Source organism: Saccopteryx bilineata, chromosome 6 (assembly GCF_036850765.1).
Source record: "Saccopteryx bilineata isolate mSacBil1 chromosome 6, mSacBil1_pri_phased_curated, whole genome shotgun sequence".
In the NCBI taxonomy this organism is placed as follows: Eukaryota; Metazoa; Chordata; class Mammalia; order Chiroptera; family Emballonuridae; genus Saccopteryx; species Saccopteryx bilineata.
In genome coordinates, this window is record NC_089495.1 from 204,702,698 (window position 1) to 204,727,610 (window position 24,913).

Here is a 24,913-nt window from a genome sequence, read left to right on the forward strand (position 1 = left end):
ATTTTTCCTTTCTTAAGTGAAAGGAGGGGACGTAGACAGACTCCCGCATGACCCCAACCGGGATCCACCTGGCATCACCAGAATGAGGGGATCAACTGAGCTATCCTCAGCACGTGAGGCCAACACTTGGACCAAGCTGTCCCCAGGGCCCAGGGCTGACTCGAGACACTGGCTGTGGGAAAAGAGGGAGAGAAGGGGGAGAGGGAGGGAAAAAGAGGCAGATGGTCACTTCCCATGTGTTCCCTGACGGAGATCGAACCTGGGAGAACCTGCGATGTCCACATGCTGGGCCGACGCTCTAGCCACTGAGCCAACCGGCCGGGCCCAGTACTAGCTTCTAGTCTCTCAGGATACACATTGTTCATGATAGCTTCTCAATACAGGGCCCTGTCACAGCAATAAGCACATTTTTAAAGGTTTGCTCTAGTCCACATACAATATTCTTATTGTTTTAACTCATTCCTAATCCTCACAATGGTCCTACAAGGTAAAGATTATCACCCCATTTTATAGGAAAAGACCCCAAGATTCAGAGAGGGAAATTGCTCACACCAGACGCACCCCCCCCAGGGGGCAGTGCAGCAGGCCCCGGCGCGGGAGAAGCCAGAGACCAGCCAGCACGTGGTCCCCTTCTGGGATTTTTTTTCTCTGATAGTAAATAACATAAAATATTTTTGTATTAAAAAGGACATATTTTAAAGTATTATATGTAATAAATTTAAAAAAAGAGAAGAAATAAAACACCAAAGTTAACCCACAGTCATGCCTGTTCTCAGGAGCCTCCAGAGAAACGTGAGCAGCACTGTTGGTCACTCTGTCTTGCTTCGTTGTATGTCCCTTTACCTTGGTACTGTCTTTTTTAAATGCCAGCATCTCAACTCCATCTTCATTTCCACTCACCCCCCTTCTTTCACTAGAAAAATTAAAATGTTTCCGGGAAACGGCTGTGTGTCAGCCACAGATATATCATTTTCAAGAGCGTTAATCATTGACGAGGACACCTTTTTGTAGGTACAATAGATCTGATTGCTTTTTATTATACATCTTAGTTTAGAATCGCTTTTACATTCCTAGACAAAGAGATGATACAAATAAATTATCAATTGTAAAACTTAAGAGCCCCAAGTATTGGCATATTCTTTGCCTAAAGGTAGCCAAAGAGAAGGTCAAGATCAATAGTAACTCTAAGGAGCCACAGAGCCCACGGCCTCCTTCCTGCATTAGCATTTACTCCTTTCATAAATAACCTCAAAAGCATTTCATTCAAGAAATAAGAGCAGGGAGAAAGGTAGCAGATTTCTGAAGAGTACAAGACAAAACCTTTCAAGGTAGACAATAGCCAGGCCCACGATTCTTTCCCGGTTCCCTCTAAGCGTTCTGATTATGGCTTTTAGAGTAGATCCATAGCCTCGTTTTCATCCACGGATGGTGTTCAGATGTGGCCCAGGGTGTTGCTTGCAGTGAGCCTCGACTTCAAGTGGGAAACGGAAGGCAGAGCTGATATCCCATGTTCACAGCAGGGAATCGACACTTCTCAGCAACTTGGCAACAATTTACATTCAGTAAGGGAGACTTACTGGAATCGGACAGGAAGAGCAGAGAGCGGCCCATGCCTGAGCTGCGGAACTCTCTGACGCCCTTGGTCACGGAGGTGCAGGTGGTGCGATTCAAGCAGCATGCAGGCAGACATTCGACGGGGAGCAATCCAGCGTTAGGTCAGAGTCCTAAGAAAGTGCTTCATGCCTATGATTTCTGGCCTTGGGGTCTGAGTCCAGGGGTCTGGGGACATGTGACTTTAAGATAGGAAGCCAGATACATTCTTACTGGTCAGAGCAAAGAGGGGCCACAAGCAGTCTCAATCTCCTTCTCCCAGTGATCGTCTTAGATAACAACAGGCTGGCTTCCAGATTCACTACCTGCTGCTGGCACGAAGGCCCTCAGATGGCCTGGAACATTCTAGCAAGACTACAGACAGGAAAACCTGGTCCCTCAGCGGGCTTGGGTGGTCCTCCACACATCTGGCTCAATTCAGAGGCCAGAGCAGTGGCTTCTTGGTAGCAGCAGGATGGTCTACTGTCCGCTCTACTCAAATAGCTGTCGGATGCACTTGGAGAGAAGACAAGCACCAGAGACTGCGTGGGAAGGGGCCGCTGCACCTCCACGCGGTGTCCTTCCGCTTTTCCCACGAACCAGCCGGTGAGCACGCCGGAGTGCAAGGCGGGTGTGTTGTACTAACCCTGCTTGTCAACTTAGCTTTCTTCTTTTGCCTTCTTAGAAAGGTTCTATGGTCACTCAACCACCCTTGGTCAGAACAGCCACTTCGAGGCATCGCTATTAAGGTCTCACGTTATCTGCAGTGTTCAATTCTCAGATTTGCCGGGTGAATATTTTCTGCCTACGGAATTCATACTAGCTTTGAAAAAATGTGGTGCAAGAGACAGATAACCCTCCTGGGCTACTATTCAAACAGATCACGTCTTGTAATAAGAGAGAAGCAGGGTTTGATCCCAAGAAAGATGAGGGAAGGCTCCACTGCGCTGGGAATCCCTGGAAAGGCCCTGGGTCCGGAAAGGAGGGTGACTGAGGAGGGGGACGCCTCCAGTCGCAGACGCTCAGACGCTGCACGTGCTACCTCTCCTTCCCACGGGCTCGGACCCAGAAATGCGCCCTGGGAACTAAGCAGCTGAGTTAAAGTATAACTCAAGGCCCACCTAAGTCGCCACCTTCCCGAGGCACCATGCCAGCAAGGCGCACTGGGGTGGCAGACCTGGGGACTCACAGTGTCCCCTCAGGCTTGGCCCGTGGACTCAAGACACCCCCGTGGGGACCCCTCCAGCCTGGGTTAGCCATTCTACGGGCCTTTAATACAGACAAAGGCAACAACTGTACATTAGTGTATTTCTGAAGCCGGGCAAGTTCTTGGTCTCTGTCTCGCTCTTACAGACGCACATGGACACACTCAAAGTACACAGGCACCACTGTGCTTGCACACCCACACACACGAGCTTCTCTTGGGGGAAAACAGGGTAACATTCATCTAATGACCAACATAAAATGAAGCTTGGAATTTCAATAGTACAAACAAATAAAACTTATAAACCAAACTAGGATATGTAAACGGGAATCTCTAACTCTCTCCTCTGAGCCTCTCCAGTCACACCGCCGCTGCCCGCCGGCACGACTGGTTCTGCCGGGGGAGCCGCCGTCCAGGGTTCGATGAGCTTCAGCCGAAGGCAGACAGGCGCTCTGCTTCCCTGTTCGGTCTTCCCTGCACACTGCGCTGAGCCTTCCGTCTCTGTCTCTGTCTCTGCATCTGCATCTACCCGGCCGGCCTCCCTCCACCCACAAACGCCCCGCACAGCCTGCCCGGGGCCTAGGAAGGGACGCTCAGAGTACGCGTGCTTGGCTAAAGATGGTGACATATGAAGAGTAAAGGGACACAGTGTATGGACATGGCATCAGCTCACAGAGTTACATGTTTGACAGCATGGTCACGGTTCTGAGGTTTAGAGAAGCTGTTTCCCTAACGTCTCCGAGGAGGCAAAGGGACCGTGAGTTCTATTGCTTCCAACGTCAATCCTTCAGGAGCAGAAACTGGCTGCCTCCCGGGAAGACAGCTCCTCGTTCAGCAGATCCCAAAGGCAGACCCACTTTCCACTGAGGGGCAGGGGTCAGGCCACTGGGGGCTTGGACCCACATGAGATTTCTCAGGTCAATCCACAAGAACAAGCAACAAGCACCTGTTCAGGAGGCAGGGCTTTTACGTTTCAGCCTCACTGTCATTTTATCCTGAGGCTCCCGCTACGACTTGGTCCCACTAAGGTGACTCCTGATTCTGCCCTAGAGTTCAACAAGAAGGGAGCCCCATGTGAAGAACAAGCCAGAGGAGGAGAGGAGAGAGGAAGGGAGAACAAGGGGAGGAGGGGGGAAGAATTCCAGGGAGAAGGGAAGCAAGGTCACTGGGCATTCTCTTGCTTTCCGCTTCGACCACCGCACTGTACCTTATCCATGCATTTCTGAGACGCTAATTAAAGGACGCTGCCCAGGAGAGCTAAGCGCCAGGCTGGGACCAGCACCTTTCAGCCCGGTGACACCAGTGAATCGGTGAAGAGGCCGCTGCTTCTCCCTAGGGGGATGGTTCCGAGTCAAGGCTGGAGTCCTCTCCGCAGGTATCCGCTCAGGTTCTCCGTTGGAAGGCGAGCACTGTTTCCACCCCGGGAGCGGAGGAAGGGCTTTACTTTGGAACCAGCCCCCGGGACTGCGGATAGAGCTGCGATGCGGGGGTTCCTGAGCAAGAGGAAGAGGAAGAGGAGCCCGACTTCCTTCCGCTTTTCGGCCTGCAAAAGTCAAGCACACGTTCACGTGACAGGTCCCATCTCGGCCATGAACAGATCAAACTCCTCTGCCATCAAGTGCCATTACTGTTTCAAGGGGCCTGGCCTCAGCAGCCTGACAGCCAGCGCACTGCCCGCTGTGAAACCACCAGGCTGGCGCAGCCCGACCCTTCTGCACACGGCCGACACGACCTGCCAACTGAGCTGGGAAACCTCGGGGAAAGGACTCTGACTCTCAGCAACTATTCTTCCACCTAAATCAAATCTCTTTTTTTTTAATGTTTATTTTAGTGATTTTATTTTTTTAAATTATATTTATTGATTTTTAGAGAGAGAGAAGTGAGAGAGAGAGAGAGAGGGAAGGGGGAGAAGCAGGAAGCATCAACTCCCATATGTGCCTTGACCAGGCAAGCCCAGGGTTTTGAACTGGCGACCTCAGCGTTCCAGGTCGACGCTTTATCCCACTGCGCCACCACAGGTCAGGCTATTTTAGTGATTTTAGAGAGAGAGAGAGAGATAGACTGGAATGTTGATTTGTTCTTGTATGTGCCCTGACCGGGAATCGAACCGGCAACCTCTGTGCTTCGGGACGAAGCTCTATCCAACCAAGATATCCGGTCAAGGCTTAATCAAATCTTGACTGTCTTCTGCAAACTGGCAAAAAAAACCCATTAAGTTTCCAGGTAGAATTTTTTCCACTTTTGGTTTTTCAAGCAGTTGTGTTCCATCAACTTCTAATCCAGAATTTAATATAACAGAATTTCTAATTTAAGCACCAAATGACGTCCCTGGTACTTGGTGGGCACCAAAGAAGTGTCCCCTGCTTCACTAGAACACACGCTCCTTAGAGTAGGAACCGGGCACACTAGGCCCTTCGGAGTTGTGTTCAGTCTGCCCGGTGTACTGCCTGGACCGTAAGCAGGTGTGTAATGAAGGAACAAACACAGCGTACTATGCCAGTGTCTTCTGCTGTGCTTGTGAGGCATTCTCTGATGAACAAGCACTCCTGCCGCCCTCGACCTTCCTCTGTCCTTGTTCAAACCTGCTCTGTTCAAACCCAGGTCATCAGGAGCCACTCACCTGGCCTTGGATCTCTTATTTGCAGTGCTTTCAAAGGACGACGCGTCCACCTGTATCTCGTCCTCGTCCTGCAGGGCTGCATCCAAGGCAGCCTGGACTTTGGGGGCGATGGCGGGGCCCTCGTAGTCTCTGGTGGTCCGGCTGGGCATGTCCAGCTCTAGCAGCACGATGTTCTCTGCCTGCAAAAGCACAGCCATTACCAGCCAGACGCTCTAGTCAGACCCCGTAAGTCCAGGCAAGGCAGACCCCTCCCCAAGCAGACCTGCTGCCCAGCAAGAACCTGCCTAGAAGTGATGGAGTTTTATGACTGTTTTCCTGGAGGGATTACAGATGATTTTTATTTTCTTCTCTAGGATTTTCACTATTTTCTTTAAAAAAAAAAAATTTTTTTTCTTTCATTTTTCCGAAGCTGGAAACGGGGAGGCAGTCAGACTCCCGCAAGCGCCCGACCAGGGTCCATCCGGCACACCCACCAGGGGGCGATGCTCTGCCCCTCTGGGGTGTTGCTCTGTTGCAACCAGAGCCATTCTAGCGCCTGAGGCAAAGGCCACAGAGCCATTCTCAGTGACTGGGCCATCTTTGCTCCAATGGAGCTTCGGCTACGGGAGGGGAAGAAAGAGACAGAGAGGAAGGAGAGGGGGAGGGGTGGAGAAGCAGATGGGCACTTCTCCTGTGTGCCCTGGCCGGGAATCGAACCCGGGACTCCTGCACGCCAGGCCGACGCTCTACTGCTGAGCCAACCAGCCAGGGCCAAAAAAATTTTTTAAACAATGAACATGTATTATATACCCTGAGGGGAATAATAATTAATTTAAGTAAAACCCATTTATTGCAGACAACGTAAAAATACAAATATTTCCACGGAAGAAACTGGTAATCACCAATCATCTCAGCACCTACAGCAGCTCTGATGAACATTCTGATTGCCAAGGGGAGGCAGCAGGGATGGGGTACATGCTGGTAACCACATTAAAAATCAGCCTGGGCCCCACCTCCTAATGGGCCTTGTGGGTGGACCCCTCACTTGGTATCCAGGGATGGAGGGCCTCCCAGCCCCTACGTACAGAGGCAGGCGCGTAGGGGACGCGCGCGTGTAGGGGTCGCACGCACATAGGGGTCACGTGCCCTGGCCACACACCTTGTCCTCCAGCTCCTCCCACTCGAGGAGTTCAGGCCCAGCAGCCAACGCCGCAGGAGGGGCCCCTGCAGCAAAGGCGAGGACAGGGAGTGGCTCTATTTATCAGCTTTGCACACTGAGGTACCGCTTCACATTTCTCTCAATGGAGCGGATCTACTGCTAAACACATCCTAGAGGCACCACTTTACATTCCACCTCCGGATCAGGCTGGCCCCTGGAAACCGACATGTTTGATTTGTAGGCTTTAAAAGCATGTTTTTGGCTTAAGACATGAAATAAATGGCAAGATATGCACCCTCTGAAACGGCTAGAAAAATGCATCTGAGGACTCTGTCTGACACATCACTCATCTTCCACTGTATAAAACCCCATCTAATACATCCTTTCTCCTTTGGTTTTCCTTATTTTAAAATAACTTGGTGCCGGGAAGAACAGCACCTGAGGAACTAACTAATCCTAATCTGTTTTGCTCTGGCTGCCAAGGGAGACTCAAAAGCATTTTAAATGAAAATCTTTCATTATAAAAAGAATGTCCCCCACTGACAGCTCTAAAATAAAGATAAGCAAACAGAAGAAAATCTCAAATGAGTGCACTTCCACTAGCCAGGGATACCCAGTTGACAGTTCAATATATTTTGCCCCACGTTTTTGATTTTTTTTTATATTCTTCTGTACACTGGCAGTACCAATTGTTTTATAACTTGATAATACATTGTGTCTCCTGGGTCATCCACTTACCAGCTGGCTAGCTACGAAGCCAGGGACTACCGCATGGAGGCGAGGGAGGCTCGAGTAGAGAGAGCAATAAAACACTGAGTACAGTGAAGCTCACGCATCACACGTTTGGGTCATTCAACAGGCCTTCCTCACAGCATCTGGAATAGCCACATGACTGACCGACATTATGTTCAATGGAAGTCCCGCAAGTTCTTGAACATGTCACCGACACCCGCCTTCCTCCCCGCCTGCCCGGGGAGCCACCTTCCAGCTGCCCGTGCACCGTCTATGGGTCTGCATTCTCCCCCTTCCCTAGTCCAGGTTTTCTCAGTCTCCCTTAGTTTACCTTTTAATTTATGATTACTTGTTATTGTTCTTTTTATCTGTTACTTATCATTTGTTAAGATAGTTATATTAATGTGAATGTCCTTAGGCGCCTCTGGAAAGAGTCAGGTTGGAAACTGTGTGACTTTGCAGAGTGGTGCCTAAAGGTTTACATGAATCTGAACTCCTATAAGAGAAAAAAGGAGGCCCTGGCTGGCTAACTCAGCAGTACAGCGTTGGCCGGCATGCGGAGGTCCCGGGATCGATTCCCGGCCAGGGCACACAGGAGAAGCGCCCATCTGCTTCTCCACCCTTCCCCTTCTCCTTCCTCTCTGTCTCTCTCTTCCCCTCCTGCAGCCAAGGCTCCATTGGAGCAAAGTTGGCCTGCGCACTGAGGATGGCTCCATGGCCTCTGCCTCAGGAGCTAGAATGGCTCTGGTTGCAATGGAGCAATGCCCCAGATGGGCAGAGCATCGCCCCCTGGTGGGCATGCTGGGTGGATCTGGGATTCTGTCTCTCTGCCTCCCCACTTCTGACTTCAGAAAAATAGAATTAAAAAAATAAAAAAGAGGAGGGGAGGGGAGTGCGGGAATAACCTTCTCACCCTGTATCGGGTCTCTGGCCAGATCATCATGGACATCCTTGCATGATGGGTCAGTGGTCTCTTATAGCCCACAGCTGAGACAGGCCGCTTCATCATCTGCTGGTTCCTGGAAAGGGACTGCAGTGGTTAAAGCCCTGGCTGGCGTGTGCTCCACAGTGCCCGGGGCCACCCTGTGGAACCGGCACTCAAAAGACTCCCCGCCTGCTTAGACAGAGCCCAAAGCAGGTGACTCCCAGGACTGAGGGCCAGCGTGGAAATGATGCAGGGGCTGCTTACACTTTTTCCTTGAGCTGCTCTCGGATTCAGACGCGAGTGGCATGCGTCTTTTCAGCTGGACGAGATCTGAGTCATCACCCAGTTCTCAGGTGGCGGGCATGTGGCATGGCTGCCAACACCCCCCACCCCCGCGTCCTCGGCAGAGAGCTCCCAGTGTTCCAGCGGGACCCAGACTTGCACTGAGAGTCATTCCCAACACTGGGTCAGACTGACACACAGGTTTCTCCTGTGTACCGCCCCTTACTTGGCCCAGCAGGCTTCACTGGACAGCGGGGGACGCTGAAACGCAGGCCCTGGGGAAAGGTCCTTAGTTCACTGGGACAAAGTCTCCCAGTTCCTGATACCACACTCATCATCAAACTTGGAGCTCATGAAACTATGGCCATCACAAAATCAAAGCTGCAACTGATTCCAACTTTAAATGAATCATGCTGCATGCCCACTGTACCCCCCAGGCCCGGGCCAAGCCCGGCCTATCGGCATTCTCCTGCCCCCCACCTTCAAGTCACCCGCGACTTACTCCAGTCTGGTTATGGGATGTAATTTCCAGTGATCTTCCTCTTCATCAAAGAAGGATCTACTCATAATTTTACTTTTTTCTTCTAGAGGGATGAAGTTTTCTATAATCAGATGCCTGTGGGAGCACACAGACGGGGTGAATGCAGACAGAGCAAGAACACAGGTGACGAGCCTGACCTGTGGTGGCGCAGTGGATAAAGCGTCGACCTGGAAATGCTGAGGTCGCCGGTTCGAAACCCTGGGCTTGCCTGGTCAAGGCACATATGGGAGTTGATGCTTCCAGCTCCTTCCCCCTTCTCTCTCTCTGTCTCTCCTTTCTCTCTCTGTCTCTCTCTCTCTCCTCTCTAAATGAATAAATAATAAAATAAAAATTAAGAATACAGGTGATGGCGGGCCGTCTGGCCCCACGTGTGGAGAAGAGTCAAGTCACTCAGCCAACACTTACTAAGTAGGTACACTGGGCCTTGCATCATACCAAGAACTGGGACCCAGACGTTAGCGACACTCGGTCCCTGCCCGAGAGGGACAGGTAACAGTGCAACGCTCCTAGGGATGACAGGTGCCGACAGCGGTCTGCCCCAGGAATACAGAGAGGTCCCTGCTGCCCAGGGAGGAGCGCCCTGAGGTTAAATCCCCAAAGACAGAGCTGAGGCCTGGGCCCGGGTGAGCCTGTGCTAGCTGAAGGGACTTTCGGAGGGCCTCGGGCCCTGCTCACCCAGCTCATTAATTTCCGGCATGCCCCAAACAGATTAGAAATTAAACTGCCTTCCTTCAATCCCCTGGATGGTTGCTGGAGATGGAAATTCACATGCTAATCCCCAGGGCAAAGCGCAGGCCGAAGGGACTTCAGTCCCTCAGCCCTCAGAGAAGAAGGCCGTTCCTGAGAGCGCCGGGGAACATGGCAGACAATGGGACTGGAGCCCGCTGGTGGTGTCTCGCCACGGGGACGGCTGTCTGGTGGTGTCTCGCCATGGTCACGGCTGTCTCCGGCCACATCTCTGCACTCACTCTTTCAAAACCACAGCACAGAACAATGCCAAAGGGGTGTTGCCGAGAGAGGGACGCACAACAAACACCAGGGGTGAAGGGTGCTGACTGTGAGAAGCAAGATGACTCACTATTTATTCAAAAGATATTCGAGCTATAACAAATGTTCACAGCAGCGTTATTCATAATAGCTAAAAAGTAGAAACAATCCAAATGTCAGCTAAGGAATGGGTATAAAATATGGTGTACCCGTAGAGTACAGTATTATTCAACAACAGAGATGAAGCAATGAAATACTACAACACGCTGACCCCTGAAAACACTGCACTGAGAGAATCCAGTCACCAAAGGTCATATTATGTCCTTGATGAGTTTATTATATATACAATGTCCAGAATAGGCAAGTCTGGATACCACACCAAAAATTCAAGCAACACATGAAAATATAAATTGAACTACATCAAAATTAAAATCTTTTGTGCTACACACAAAATACCATCAAGAAAGTGAAAAAAAAAAAGGTTGACAAGGCAGTGGTACAGTGGATAGAGCATCAACCTGGGACGCTAACGTCCCACGTTCAAAACCCCCGAGGTCCATAGCTTGAACGCGGGCTCATCCGGGTTGAGCGTGGGCTTACCAGCTTGAGTACACAGTCACCGGCTTGAGCGTGGGATCATAAGACATGACCCCATGGTCACTGGCTTGAGCCCAAAGGTCGCTGGCTTGAGCAAGGGATCACCCGCTCTGCTGTAGCCCCCCAGTCAAGGCACATACGAGAAACAATGAACAACTAAAGTGCTGCAACTACAAGTTGATGCTTCTTGTCTCTCTTACTTCCTATCTCTCTCTCTCCCTTGCTAAAAAAAAAGAAGAAAAAAGCATCGTGGTTAGGTATGTAAGCATGCAGGAGTGAGATAAATGAGGTAACATTTTTTTTTTAAAGAACCCATCTTTTTTTTTTCTTTTAATTTTATTTATTCATTTTAGAGAGGAGAGAGAGAGGGAGAGAGAGAGAAGAGAGAGACGGGGGAGGAGCTGGAAGCATCAACTCCCATATGTGCCTTGACCAGGCAAGCCCAGGGTTTCAAACCGGCGACCTCAGCATTTCCAGGTCGACGCTTTATCCACTGCGCCACCACAGGTCAGGCAAATGAGGTTACATTTGCTTTAAAATATTTCTATGAAAGACTTGACAAAAGATGGTCTATCACTGAATCTGGGTGACGGGTAGTTAGGTGTTCACTCAGAAAATTCTAGTTAATAAAAGATTTCTTCTTATCAACACATAAAGGTGAAGCCAGCATCTCCAAATGCTTCAGGAAGACAGAGAGGCAGGAAGTTTGGGGATCATCCAGTGAAATCATCCCGTTAGCAGATGAAGCTCAGACAGAAAGTGGCTTTGTCAACCACAAGGAGAAGACAGGCAACTTGAGGCCATGAGCTGGGGGAAGGGCCCTGTCCTCAGGGAAGAAGCGGTTTTCCGGGAACCACCCCAGCACGCGGCTGGGCACCGGGGCAGGCCCAGGACTTACTTGAGCTTCAGCTCCCGGGTGAGCTCGTTCTGTGTCTGCTCCAGCTCCTGCCGCTCCTTGATGTGCTCTTCCTGGAGGTCGTGGATCTCTGCCTTCACTGCCTGAAGCTTGGAGAAGAGCTGGAACCCGGGGCGGGGCGGGGGGCACATGAGGGGGGCGGCCCTCCGGACACGAGCCCTCCCCCCCCCAAGTCTCCGGGCACCTCTGCCTGGCCTCGCTCCTTTCCTACCTTCTTGAGCTTTTTGGTCTTGATGTCCACCTCTTGCTGCAATGAGCTGTACGTCTCTTTAAGTTCCAAGGTCTCTTCGTCTCGACTTTCCATCTGCTGCTGGATTTCTCTCTCTCGACGTTTCTGGGCGACATTAAATTCATTGACCGTGTCTAGACAAGATTAGGGGGCAGGGCTGCTCCCGGTCAGAGTCTCCCACAAGGAAGGGGCCACCACAGCTCGTTTCCGTTCCCTTTGAAGGGTCTAAGACAGGGGACACTTGCTTGGTAGCATTAACCCACCTGACCCCGCCATGTTCTCCCCAGAAAAGGAACGAGAAGTTACCTGCTCTGCAATTTCCTGCCGTTTTTGCTCCAGGATTTTCTGCTGTTCGTTTGTATGATCTACTATATTTTTTCCTCCAACAAGCAGCTTACTCTCCATGGCCTGAGTGAGAAAAATGGAGAACCCATTTGTGAATGGTCTCCCTTGGAATCTCTCCTCACAGGGAGCTCAGGACTGCGCCAAAGGGCGTGAACCCTGGGGAAGAAATCTGTGTGTTCAGCTGTGTCCTGTCTGTCTCGATGGGCTGCAGCGGCTCCTCTGGGGGCTGTGCCTGGAAACAGCGAAGGCGCAGCTTTTCCAGACATACATGAACTTCCGCTTTCTTTAAAAAAAAGTATGTTTTTGTTCCTCTATACAAAGTATTGACCCTACTTAGAACCTCCTATGTGCTAAGCAGTGGGTTGCCACTGTGACGATGAGTCACAGAGCTGAGAGGCCTCCGAGGGCCACAGACCAGTAAGCACACTCTTACCAGATGGGGCGGAGACCATCGTGAGGAAGAGAGCGGGGAGTGGGGCACAGGCACGCTGGGGGGAGTCGGGGAAAGCTTCCTGTCTCGGGGGACATCGACCCCGAGTGCTGGAGCAAACGCAGGAAGCAGCGCCCTGGCCAGGTAGCTCCACTGGTTGGGGCATCGTCCAAAAGCGCAGAGGTGGCCGGTTCGATCCAGTCAGGACACATACAGGAACAGATCGATGGTCCTGTCCCTCTCCCTTCCTCTCTCACTAAAATCAATAAATAAATATTAAAAAAAGAAAAAAAAGGAATCAGCTAAGAAACTGTGTGAGAGAACAGGGTAGGGAGTAGTGACACGGAGTTGCAGAGCAGTCAGGGGTCAGTCAGGGCAACACCCCAAAGCTCTGCTCTGGGGCCAGACTTGCCCCTGAGAAGCAGAGCAAGCACTGATGCATCCTCTGAGCACGACGGGCACAATCAGACTTGTGAGTTAGAAACATTGCCCGCCACAAGGAAGAGGCCTGGGAAGGGCAGGCTGGGTGTAGGGAGACCGGACAGGCGGCTGTTTGGAGGGCCCAGGCCTGGGCGAGGGGGGCAGGAGTGGTGGGGAGAGGGGATGAGTCCCAGAGGTCCTGAGGAGACTGGAGTCCGAGGCTGTGGCTGATGGGGCCCTGGGGGGCGGCTCCTAGGAGTCTGACCTGACTGAGGAAAGGGGCAGCTCTGGGCGGCTGGGGCGTCTCCGTGGAGACGTCCAGTGGGCAGAGGCTACCGGCTGGGGTGTCAGGAGACAGCTCTGGGCTGGTTATACAGATTGGGAACCTTCAGCATTTAGCTGACAGTTGAAACCACTGGATGGATTTGTACCTGAAAAGTGAAGGCTCCAAAAGCTCCAGCATCTAAGAAACTTACTAACTGTAACCCTGCTGCCGTCTTTCAGTGAGCCCGAGACCGCTTCTTCTCCTCTTAAACAAAGGCGTTGGACGATTGATTGCGACCCCCCAACTCAGACCTCCTCCCCCACACACATTCCGGCTCTAAATGCTCTTGTCCTGACTTCCCAGCAGTCGGGGGTGGGAAAGACGGAAGCAGTGTCATTCCCCCACAAACGAAGCCTGTTAAGAGACCCAGTGACCCTGAGGTGATGCCCACTCTTGCCGCGCTTGGCTTCTGAGCGCTGCCTAAATACTCCAGGTTGTTCAGAGTCTAGGCGTTGCTGGGCATGAGTGACAGACGTGACCCTTCAAACCAGCATCAACCCAAGCACAGGCACGGCAGTCACGCTCAGGAGCAGGAGTGAGGAAGGGCGGTGCTGGACACAGTGGTCCCACAGGAAGCCCCTCCCTGTTAAAAGCTGCCTCCTGACTGAGTTGTATGTGAATTCATTTGCACATCAGGTCTTGAGAGTCCTGGAAGGACAGACCCCGGTCTCTGAGGTGGAACAGTCCCAGCTCTGCAGGGGCCACTGTGAAGCCACAGATAAAGGATGGCTTTATACAGTCCGGGAAGGGAGGCAAGAAAGACACCATTTTGTCATTTTAAAGTGTACAGCAGGGGTAGTCAACCTTTTTATACCTACTGCCCACTTTTGTATCTCTGTTAGTAGTAAAATTTTCTAACCGCCCACCGGTTCCACAGTAATGGTGATTTATAAAGTAGGGAAGTAACTTTACTTTATAAAATTTATAAAGCCGAGTTACAGCAAGTTAAAGCATATAATAATAACTACTTACCAAGTACTTTATGTCGGATTTTTGCTAAGTTTGGCAGAATAAATCTTTCTTTTTATTTTTATTTTATTTATTCATTTTAGAGAGGGGAGAGAGAGAAAGAAAGAGAGAGAGAAAGAGAGAGGAGGAGCTGGAAGCATCAACTCCCATATGTGCCTTGACCAGGCAAGCCCAGGGTTTCGAACCGGCGACCTCAGCATTTCCAGGTCGACGCTTTATCCACTGCGCCACCACAGGTCAGGCCAGAATAAATCTTTCTAAAACAACTTACTATAGTTAAATCTATCTTTTTATTTATACTTGGGTTGCTCTGCTACTGCCCACCATGAAAGCTGGAATGCCCACCAGTGGGTGGTAGGGACCAGGTTGACAATCACTGGTGTATAGAGATGTGCTGTAGAACTGGGCACCTGAAGCCTGTATGATTATGCTAACCCATCTCACCCCAATAAAATCAGTTTTTAAAAATCTGCATAGCCTGACCAGGCGGTGGCGCAGTAGACAGAGCGTCGGACTGGGATGCGGAAGGACCCAGGTTCGAGACCCTGAGATCGCCAGCTTGAGCGCGGGCTCATCTGGTTTGAGCAAAAAGCTCACTGGCTTGGACCCAAGGTCGCTGGCTCCAGCAAGGGGTCACTCGGTCTGCTGAAGGCCCATGGTCAAGGCACATATGAGAAAGCAATCAATGAACAACTAAGAAGTCGCAACGCGCAATGAGAAACTAATGATTGATGCTTCTCATCTCTCTCCGTTCCTGTCTGTCTGTCCCTGTCTATCTCTGCCTCTGTAAAAAAAAAAAAAAAAAAAAAAAAGGCTGCATAAATTCAATCAGCTAGAACCCGACACATCACAGGAACTCTGGCTTGCGGCTACCAGGCAGTGGTCATCCCAGAATCCAGGGCTAGTTTTGCATTCTCCTCTGCCAGGAAAGACCCGGGCCCAGGCATCTGATGGAGCTGTAAATGCCTCCAGAGAGAAGATCACACAGGGCGACCTCCTGCTCCAGAAAACGGAATAGGACTCAGCAACTGGGACACAAGGGCCAGGGGCTGGGGGAAGGGGTCAGCTACAGGGAGCCTCTGGGGGGGTGATGAAACTGCTGTGTGATCCCTGCCCTGCGTGTTAGGACCACAGCGAGTTACCACTGAACAGCCACCAGATACACGAAAAATTAAAGTCTGATAATGACAAGCAGCGGTTAGGATGAGGAGCAGCCTGAGCTCATACGCTCCTGGCGGAAGCTCCCACTCACAGGGTCCCTGTAGGACACATGCTGCCAGCGTCCAGTGAGGCTGAGGCCGCACACACTCCAGAACCAAGAGCGGTGCCAGACAAGAGGCTCCCTACGCACACTCCCCTGGAGTCCAGTCCAAGCACGTCCGCAGCAGAAGATGGGAAGAGTCCCACCCTCGGGAGGCTGGCACACCACGGAATTCTCAGGACAGGAATAACGGATGAGTCACGGCCACGAGCGTCAATAAGGCTAAAGCTTGTTAACATAATGTGGCCTGAATGTGAGCAAGTTGCGGCAGTGGGATTGTTTATGCAAAAGCAAAAAAATAACTTGAAACTAAAACTACCTTTGACTTAGGGATATAGACATATATGGGCAACTAAAAAGAAAAACAAGGAGCTGGTTGGCTCAGTGGTAGAGCGTTGGCCCGGTGTGTGGATGTCCTGGGTTCGATTTTGGGTAGAGCACACAGAAGTGGCCATCTACTTCTCCACCCTTCCCCTTCTCTCTCTTTGTCTCTCTCTCTCTCTGTTTCTTCCCTTCCTGCAGCCATAGCTCAATTGACTCGAGCGAGTTGGTCCCGGGCGCTGAGGCCATATGGCTCCATGGTCTCTGTCTCAGGCGCTAAAAAATAATTTCACTTGCAAAGGACCTCCGGCCCCCAAATGGGCAGAGCATCACCCCCTAGTGGGCTTGCCAGGGTGGAACCGGGTCAGGGCACATGTGGGAGTCTGTCTCTCTGCCTCCACTCCTCATTGGAAAATAAATGAATAAATGAATAAATAAATAAAAAGAAAGAACGAAAAGCAAGGAAACAATGAACCACTCAATCCAAGATAATGGTTACCTGGGGCGCGGGGACCACAAAGAGCTTGTAAAGAGATGGCCGTTGTTCTATTTCTCACATTGGGTGGGTGGGTGGGGGGTAATATGGGTGTTAGCTTTATCACTGCTTTTCATACCTTGCACATATGTAATCGTTATTCTTACTACGAATTCAATATTTAATTCTTTTTCTCATTTGAAAATCATTCTTCTGCACTCAGTACAATTTTACAAATGTTTACGGGGCACTGGGTGTCATGGAGTGACTGGGAATGCCAAACTGCAAGAGACCTCGGCCCTCGTGTAGCTGTCATTATTGTTATTTTTGATGAGGCCCCGGGAGGCTGCCGTACCTTGATTTTGGCGCCCAGCATCTCCGTGGCGTCCTTCTCCCGCCGCAGGTCCTCCATCTTCTTCTCCTTCTCTCTCAGCAACTTCATCTTCTCCTCCGCCACCAAGCTGTGGTCCTCCACAATGGCGCGCTTCTCCGTCTCCAGCTTCTCTTGCTGCTCCCGCCAGTAGTCGTCCTTGTCCTCCGCATCCTCCTCGCCCTCCTCCCCGTCCTCCTCCTCCTCTTCCCTGCTGCCACCCCCGCCCCCTTCCCTCCGCTTCTCTCGCCTCTTCCTCCTGCCCACAGACCGTTTTTCCAGCTGGGCTTTGAGCCGAGCAATCTCTTCCTGGAACTCCCGCAGGAGGGCATCCTTGGGGTCCTCGTTGACCCTGGGCTTGTTCTTAATGTTTTTGGCACGGTTGGCATACCTCAGCGTGGTCAGGGTCTCCTCCACGTTGTAGGAGGCAGGCCCCACGTTGGCCACCATCACAGTTTTCGCGTTGCCACCGAGGGAGTCCTGGAGGAGCCTGGTCAGCTTGGAGTCCCGGTACGGAATGTGGGTGCTCTTGCCGTCCACCAGGGCGGAGATGACGTTCCCCAAGGCCGACAGCGACAGGTTGATCTTGGTGGCCTCCTTCAGCCTTTCCCCCTGCGCTCCGGTCTTGGCTTGCCGCTCGCTGCCCGCCAGGTCTACGAGGTTCAGCTTCCCGACGCGGATGTGGTTTTCCCCGTCGAGGCCCAGCTCGCTGCACTCGACCGTGATGACAAAGATCGCGTGAGAACGCGAACTGTGCTCGTTCATGTTGGTGGCGCCGACGGACCGGTTCTGGTTCCCCACGTTCATCACGTGCTCTATCTCCTTCACGCTCTTGGTGACAAAGGAAGACAGGTCCTTCACGTACACGCCCGTGTCAGGCCGCTCCCTGAGCTCAAGCCTCTTGGTCTGATCCTTGGAGAGCAGATCTCGGATCTCCTCCTGGTAGATCTCTAAGTAGGAAGCCCTGACCAGGTACTGCTGGTTCTGGGATCGAGAGATATGGGTGAAGATGTGATCAAATGAGTTAGGGATGACCCCTCTTTTTTCAGGGTCGCCCCGGATGCCTTCCATGGTGTAGGTTTTCCCAGTCCCCGTCTGTCCATAGGCAAAAATGGTCCCGTTGAAACCCTGCAGGACAGAGTCCACCAGCGGCCGGAAGGTCTCGTCGTAGAGCTCGAACTGCTTGGCGTTCCAGTCGTAGACGGCGTCGAAGGTGAAGGTCTTGGGCATCTCGTGGGCCACACCCCTGGGGTTCTTCACAGACACCTGCCCCAGCTTCACGTCCACGTCCACCACCTTGTCGTACGCAGCGGCCTTCTCCTTGCCATTCATGGGCCGACAGCGAACCACCACCCGGACGGACTCTGAGCTTTTCAGCTTGGACATGGTGACCTCTGACCCGGTCAGCCTCGAAGGCTCCGAATCCAAAATGACTCAGGAAACTAGGGGCCTAAAAATATAAAGAGAAGCAAGTAAGAACAGTCGAGTTGCCACTGGGGGCTGCTCATAGCACCTAACACACCCAAGACCCCTCCATCTTGCTCCCCTTCTGACGGCTACATTTGTTAGATGTTTATTGATTTTACTTTATTATTTTTTTTTTTACAGAGACAGAGAGTGAGTCAGAGAGAGGGATAGACAGGGACAGACAGACAGGAATGGAGAGAGATGAGAAGCATCAATCATTAGTTTTTCATTGCGCATTGCGACACCTTAGTTGTTCATTGATTGCTTTCTCGTATGTGCCTTGACCGCGGGCCTTCAGCAGACCGAGTGACCCTGTGCTGGAGCCAGCGACCTTGGGTTCAAGCTGGTGGGCTTTTGCTCAAACCAGATGAGCCCGCGCTCAAGCTGGTGACCTCGGGGTCTCGAACCTGGGTCCTCTGCATCCCAGTCCAACGCTCTATCCACTGTGCCACCACCTAGTCAGGCTATTCATTTATTTTAAATTTTATTTAGACAATTTTAACAGGGTGACACTGATCAATTAGAGCACATAGATTCAGAGAAAACATCTCCAGGTTATTTTGACGTTTGATTATGTTGTATACCCATCACCCAAAGTCAAATTGCCCTCCGTCACCTTTTTTTTTTTTTTTAATTTTTTTTTATTTATTCATTTTAGAGAGGAGAGAGAGGACAGAGAGAGAGGGGGGAGGAGCTGGAGGCATCAACTCCCATATGTGCCTTGACCAGGCAAGCCCAGGGTTTCGAACCGGCGACCTCAGCATTTCCAGGTCGACGCTTTTATCCACTGCGCCACCACAGGTCAGGCACCGTCACCTTTTATTTGGTTTTCTTTATGCCCCTCCCCTCCTCTACCTCCTCCCTCTCCTCCCTCCCCTCCCCGGGTAACCACTGCACTCTTATCTATGTCCATGAGTCTCAATTTTGTGTCCCACCTATGTATGGAATCATACAGTTCTTACTTTTTTCTGATTTACTTATTTCATTCAGTAATGTTATCAAGGTCCATCCATGTTGTCATAAATGATCCTATGTCATCATTTCTTATGGCTGAATAGGATTCCATAGTATACATGTACCACATCTTCTTTATCCAATCATCTGTTTATTCACTTTTTAATTTGTCAACTATAGTTTACCTTCAGTGTTATTTCGTACTGGTTACAGGTATGATCAGTTAGATAATCATATGGTTTACCAAGTGTTGCCCTGATATTTCTAGCACCCACCTAGGACCACAGTGATTATAATATTATTGACTATAGCTGAGAGCTACAGTTAAGAACTTTTCTATACTGTACATTTCCTCACGGGACCTTAACCAGCTTCAGGGGGAAACATAAGAGCTCTAATCCACCAACAGTGTTAACCAGCTTGCCTTCCCTTCAGTCCTTTCTCTGATAGTACACACTGAGGCCGCTGGAAACCTTTTAAAAGCCTGGGTAATTTTACATCCTGTTGAACGGCTACAACCTCTGCATAGAGCAATTTGGAACTATCGATCCAAATTTAAAATGCGCAAGCAGTTGTCTTTCTAAGGATTTACCTTACAGAGACAAGGGTATCTGGACCACCCCAATGCCCGAGAGGGGCTAATTAAATAAATTAAGTATATTTAAATTATGCAGTGGAATTCTATGCAGTTACTAAAAAGAACGTACTGATGTAAATGTAGTTTGTGCCTGACCTGTGGCGCAGTGGATAGAGCATTGACCTGGAAGGCTGAGGTTGCCGGTTCGAAACCCCGGGCTTGCTCAGTCAAGGCACATACAGGAAGCAACTACATGTTGATGCTTCCCGCTCCTCCTCCCAGCCTCTCTCTCTCTCTCCTCTCTCTAAAATCAGTAAATAAAATCTTTTAAATGTAGTTTGTGATATGTTGTTAAGTGAAAAATGTAGATAAGGAACAGTGTGTGTAGTGTGTTAGTTTACAGTGTGTTACCAGGGAGATAGAGGCATGTTTATGTTTGACACGCCTACCATACTATTAAAAGTATGCAGGCAAAAGTAGAGATACTAGTGGCCTCAGCAGGGGAACTGTGGGCCTAGGAGGCTCAGAGGTCTGCAGAAAACAAAACAAAAAACAAAAAAACACTTTCTACTGTAGCTCATCTGCACCATTTAAATTTCCCATCTTGCGCGGAAAACACTTTACCATCCTAAAATCATAAACTATGGCTTGTGCAAAATGTACTCCAATAAATGAGGACGTGAAGTAACACATTACATAGAAAGCTCTTACCCGATCAATACATTTAGTACAATGTGAGTGCGAATAAGAAAACAGGTGTCAAAAATTTTAAGTAAAAACAAAGAAGAGGCCTAATCAGTCAGTGGAGCAGTGGACAGAGCATCGGACTGGGACACAGAGGACCCAGGTTCAAAACCCCGAGGTTGCCAGCTTGAGCGCGGGCTCACCGGCTTGAGTGTGGGATCATAGACATGACCCCAGGGTCTCTGGCTTGAAGCGCAAGGTCACTGGCTTGAGCCCAAGATCGCTGCCTTGAGCAAGGGGTCACTTGGTCTACGTAACCCCTCTCCCCATCAAGGCACATATGAGAAAGCAATCAATGAACAACTAAGGAGACTAAGGAGCCACAACAAAGAATTGATGCTTCTCATCTCTCTCCCTTCATCTGTCTGTCCCTCTCTCTGTCTCTGTCTCTGTCACAAAAAGAAAACACACACACACACTCATACACACACACAGGAGAACTTCATTTAGTGCCAGAGAACGCAGGCGGCAGACAAAGGGAGATGGGAAGAGTCCCTTGGGAAGACGCAGGGAGCAAGGACCTCATACTCCTGAAAACCTCGGTACAGGGTTGTTGTTTTTAAAAATAGGTGACTCACATGGTTCTTGAAGGGTGACAGGTCCCTCTACCTCGCCTGCTCTCCAGCCATCCAGTTCCCTGCCCACAAGGTAGGTGTTGCTAGATTTTAACCTTCCCGACCTACACAGTTAATGCATAGCAAGCAAATACGTGTTGCTGTACCCTACCCTCCACTGACACAAGCGCCGTGTGTTATGCGCAGTAATGCACAGGGCCCTGCATCTTCCTGTTCCCACGAAACCACGTATCTTGGAGCTCGTTCCTTCAGTAAATGTAGGGCTGCCTCCCTCTCTGTAGCCGCAGCTATACATCCCCCCGTCTGGAAGCCGTGATTTATTGACCCACTACCCGAGCATGTGAGCTGTCTCCGATAGTTGACTGTGAATCACCTCGGACCGCATCCTCTCACGTGGGGACAAGTGTACCTGGGAGCATATGTTTCTAGAAGGGCAATTCCTGGGTGACCGGACACATGCATTTGTAATTGTAGTGGCTACATAGAGCAGTGATAAGAACGTATTACTTAGCTGTGAGAATGACCTACCCCAGCCAACCAGAGGGCAGGACAGTGTGAGGCTGGGCGGGCTGCTCTGGGCACAGGTGCTGGTTAACACAGAAAGTCAATACGTCCCCCACTGATCTTTCACAGAAACTGTTCTGCTGATAAGCACACAGAAACATAAAAAGTTATTTTCATGCGTCTCCTAGTTGTCACATGGAAAAGAATAATGTCTCTAGAACGAAGAACCGGAAGACCTCTTACCCTCTCTGAACCCTTTTCCTGTACAATCTGTAAGTTAGGAATCCTTCTTCCTTTATTTTTTTTAAAAGATTTTATTTTTTAATTTTTAGAGAAAAAGAGAAGGGGGGGGGGAACAGGAAGCATCAACTCCCATATGAGCCTTGACCGGGCAAGCCCGGGGTTTTGACCAGGTGACCTCAGCGTTCCAGGTCAGCGTTTTATCCACTGCGCCCCCACAGGTCAGGCCCTTCTTCCGACTGAGAGATAAACAGAAACTCAGAAAGGTGGAAGTGCTTTATGAACTAATATAAAGCTGGACTAAAGATAATTAATACAGATTCATCCAAATAACCCGGCAAAAGGTCATCCCAGAGATTACCAGTCAGCCCTCATTTCAGGCATTAGACATCACTAGACTAACATTTTCTCTTCCTCCACTGGCGGGCATCATCCTAAAAGATCAGACTAAACTAAGATCCAAACACTTAACCAATGTTCAGTGAGAAGTAAATCTCAAGTTATTTAGGGGAAACTGTAAAAGCAGTCCTTTCATTCATCACCTCTAGATGCTGTGAAGACTCTGCCAGACGAGAAGAAACCAGACGCCAGAAAGGCCAGTCCGTCTACTGCATCTCCTTCTCCAGGGGAGCGGCCCCCAAGCTACCGCTGTGACTAACCTCTTGCCTGTCTGTCTCTCCCTCCATTTTAACAAAATGTCTAGGTGCCAAGCTCAAACCCCAGGGTTTAAAAAAAAAAAAAAAAAAAAATAGGTGTGACTTACATGGTTCTTGCTTCAAAAGACCCTTTGGTGACAGGTCCCTCAACCTCGCCTGCTCTCCAGCCACCAGTGCCCTGCCCACAAGACAAGCTCTTACGGCTCCTTTGGGGAGGTCTCTGCTGCAGTGTGGGAACAGTCAGACAACACCCCAGGCTCGAAGCAGCAACAGAAACGTAAGGAGGCAGGTGGGGAACCGGCCAGTGAAGGTCAGTGAAGATGACCCGTCCCTCCACATTACATACCCCCGAAAGGAGCAGAGCTGTCCGGCATTCACTTTGAAAAACATGTCCCAAGCCGGCTGCAGGCTGACTTTGATGTTCAGCGGCTCTGTCATAGTCCCATATATTTTTTTGAGCTCTCCAAAACAATAAAAATGGAGGAGTGATAATGACCCACAATAATCTTAAAAATCTCTTACAATGAAGAAATTCCCAAAGCCCTGAGTTCCCTTAATTAAATCTCAATTCAGAACACAGAATACCATTTCTTTTCTGAACACACTGAGCTCAACCGAACTCGTCATGTTTTATTAATGTATTATTTCAGGAAGATGGACTAATTTAATTTCCTGCCACCAGAGCCTAAAATCTTGCTCTGGGTTCGCCTCAAAGGACAGGGTTTTCTTGGAAGGATGCCCTGATACTCCTTCTTTACTTTATTACCTTCCTTATTCTTCTTGTAGCCAGTCTAATTACAGTGATAAATCTTTAAAGGAACGCTCAGAATTGCCAGGAAAGATGGAACCACGGGTCAGCAGCTCATCCCTTTCATCCTGAATCCTTTTTCTGCTAAACTTGTCCTGCTGATGTTAACAAGTACCGTTTGAATGGCCACCACACGTGAGAAAGTGAGTTTCCCTCCAACTCTATCTCTTCTGTCCTCAGAGGAAATCAGTTACACATTTCTCAGGGCAACCTCATTCTTTCAGACCATTCTCCAAGGCTTTCTTCTCCAACACACCCCTGCCTTCGCTAGTTCTCACGGAGTCTCACCTCAAATTCTAGAACTAGGTGTAGACTGGCTTCTCAGCAACCATTGATTTCCTATAGAGATTCTAGAACAGAAGTCAGAAACTGGTCACATTTTACCCGAAGCATTTTATCTGGCCCACCTGTTGTTAAAAGAGAGAAAATAAAACCTTGAGCAATCCCACTTCGATAGATGTATATATATGTCTTGGTGAAAAACCATTGTATAGCCCTGGCTGGTTGGCTCAGCAGTAGAGCGTCGGCCTGGTGTGCAGAAGTCCCGGGTTCTATTCCCGGCCAGGGCACACAGAAGAAGCGCCCATCTGCTTCTCCCCCCCTCCCCCTCTCCTTCCTCTCTGTCTCTCTCTTCCCCTCCCGCAGCCGAGGCTCCATTGGAGCAAAAGATGGCCCGGGCACTGGGAATGGCTCTGTGGCCTCTGCCTCAGGCGCTAGAATGGCTCTGGATGCAACAGAGCAACCCCCCAGAGGGGCAGAACATCACCCCCTGGTGGGCATGCCAGGTGGATCCCAGTCGGGCGCATGTAGGAGTCTGTCTGACTGCCTCCCCGTTTCCAGCTTCGGGAAAAAAAAACAACAAAAAAAACCATTGTATAGGCACAAAAGAATGCTTCCTAAAGCACTGTTAAACCAGTAGAAAAACTGGAAATAACCTAGACATCCACTTATGGGGGAATCCAAAACTAGAATATGGTATATTCATATTATAGACAGTGTACTATTGGATAGTTAAAAGGAATGAATTAGAGCAAGGGTCAGCAAACTACAGCCCACAAGCCAAATCCAGCCCACAGCCTGTTTCTTATGTTTTTGTGTGTGTGTGTGTTTTTTGTATTTTTCTGAAGCTGGAAACGGGGAGGCAGTCAGACTCCTGCATGAGCCCGACTAGGATCCACCCGGCACACCCACCAGGGGGCGATGCTCTGCCCATCCGGGGCGTCGCTCTGTAGAGACCAGAGCCACTCTAGCCGCCTGGGACAGAGGCCATGAAGCCATCCCCAGCGCCCGGGCCATCTTTGCTCCAATGGAGCCTTGGCTGCAGAAGGGGAAGAGAGAGACAGAGAGGAAGGAGAGGGGGAGGGGTGGAGAAGCAGATGGGCGCCTCTCCTGTGTGCCCTGGCCGGGAATCGAACCAGGGACTCCTGCACGCCAGGCCGACGTTCCACCACTGACCCAACCAGCCAGGGCATGTTTTTGTTTTTTAAAGGTGTATTTTTTTCCTATTAATATATGTATATATGGCCCTGGCTGGTTGGCTCAGTGGTGAAGCGTCAGCCCGGCATGTGGAAGTCCTGGGTTCAATTCCTTGTCAGGGCACAGAGGAGAAGCACCCATCTGCTTCTCCATCCCTCCCCCCCTCTCCCTCTCTTCCCATCTTGCAGCCATGGCTCGATTCATTCCAGCGCTTCACTTCAGCCACTAAAAATGG

At 50.2% G+C, this 24,913-nt stretch overlaps 1 protein-coding gene across 3 annotated transcripts in view; it reads right to left on the minus strand.

Annotated features, from left to right (window-relative positions):
- Positions 1–1,002: 1,002 nt before the first annotated feature.
- The window catches only part of KIF3B (kinesin family member 3B), a 44,609-nt gene continuing 20,698 nt past the window's right edge, over positions 1,003–24,913 (minus strand). For all 3 annotated transcript variants that reach the window (XM_066234308.1, XM_066234309.1, XM_066234310.1), the window contains 8 exons: positions 16,663–18,127; positions 12,068–12,169; positions 11,744–11,866; positions 11,515–11,633; positions 8,994–9,107; positions 8,198–8,303; positions 5,415–5,593; positions 1,003–4,337 (listed from right to left, as the gene is read on the minus strand). In XM_066234308.1, the coding sequence (XP_066090405.1) occupies positions 4,235–4,337; positions 5,415–5,593; positions 8,198–8,303; positions 8,994–9,107; positions 11,515–11,633; positions 11,744–11,866; positions 12,068–12,169; positions 16,663–18,063 (2,247 nt within the window). In that variant the 5' untranslated portion in view covers positions 18,064–18,127 and the 3' untranslated portion in view covers positions 1,003–4,234. The remainder of the gene's footprint in view (positions 4,338–5,414; positions 5,594–8,197; positions 8,304–8,993; positions 9,108–11,514; positions 11,634–11,743; positions 11,867–12,067; positions 12,170–16,662; positions 18,128–24,913) is intronic.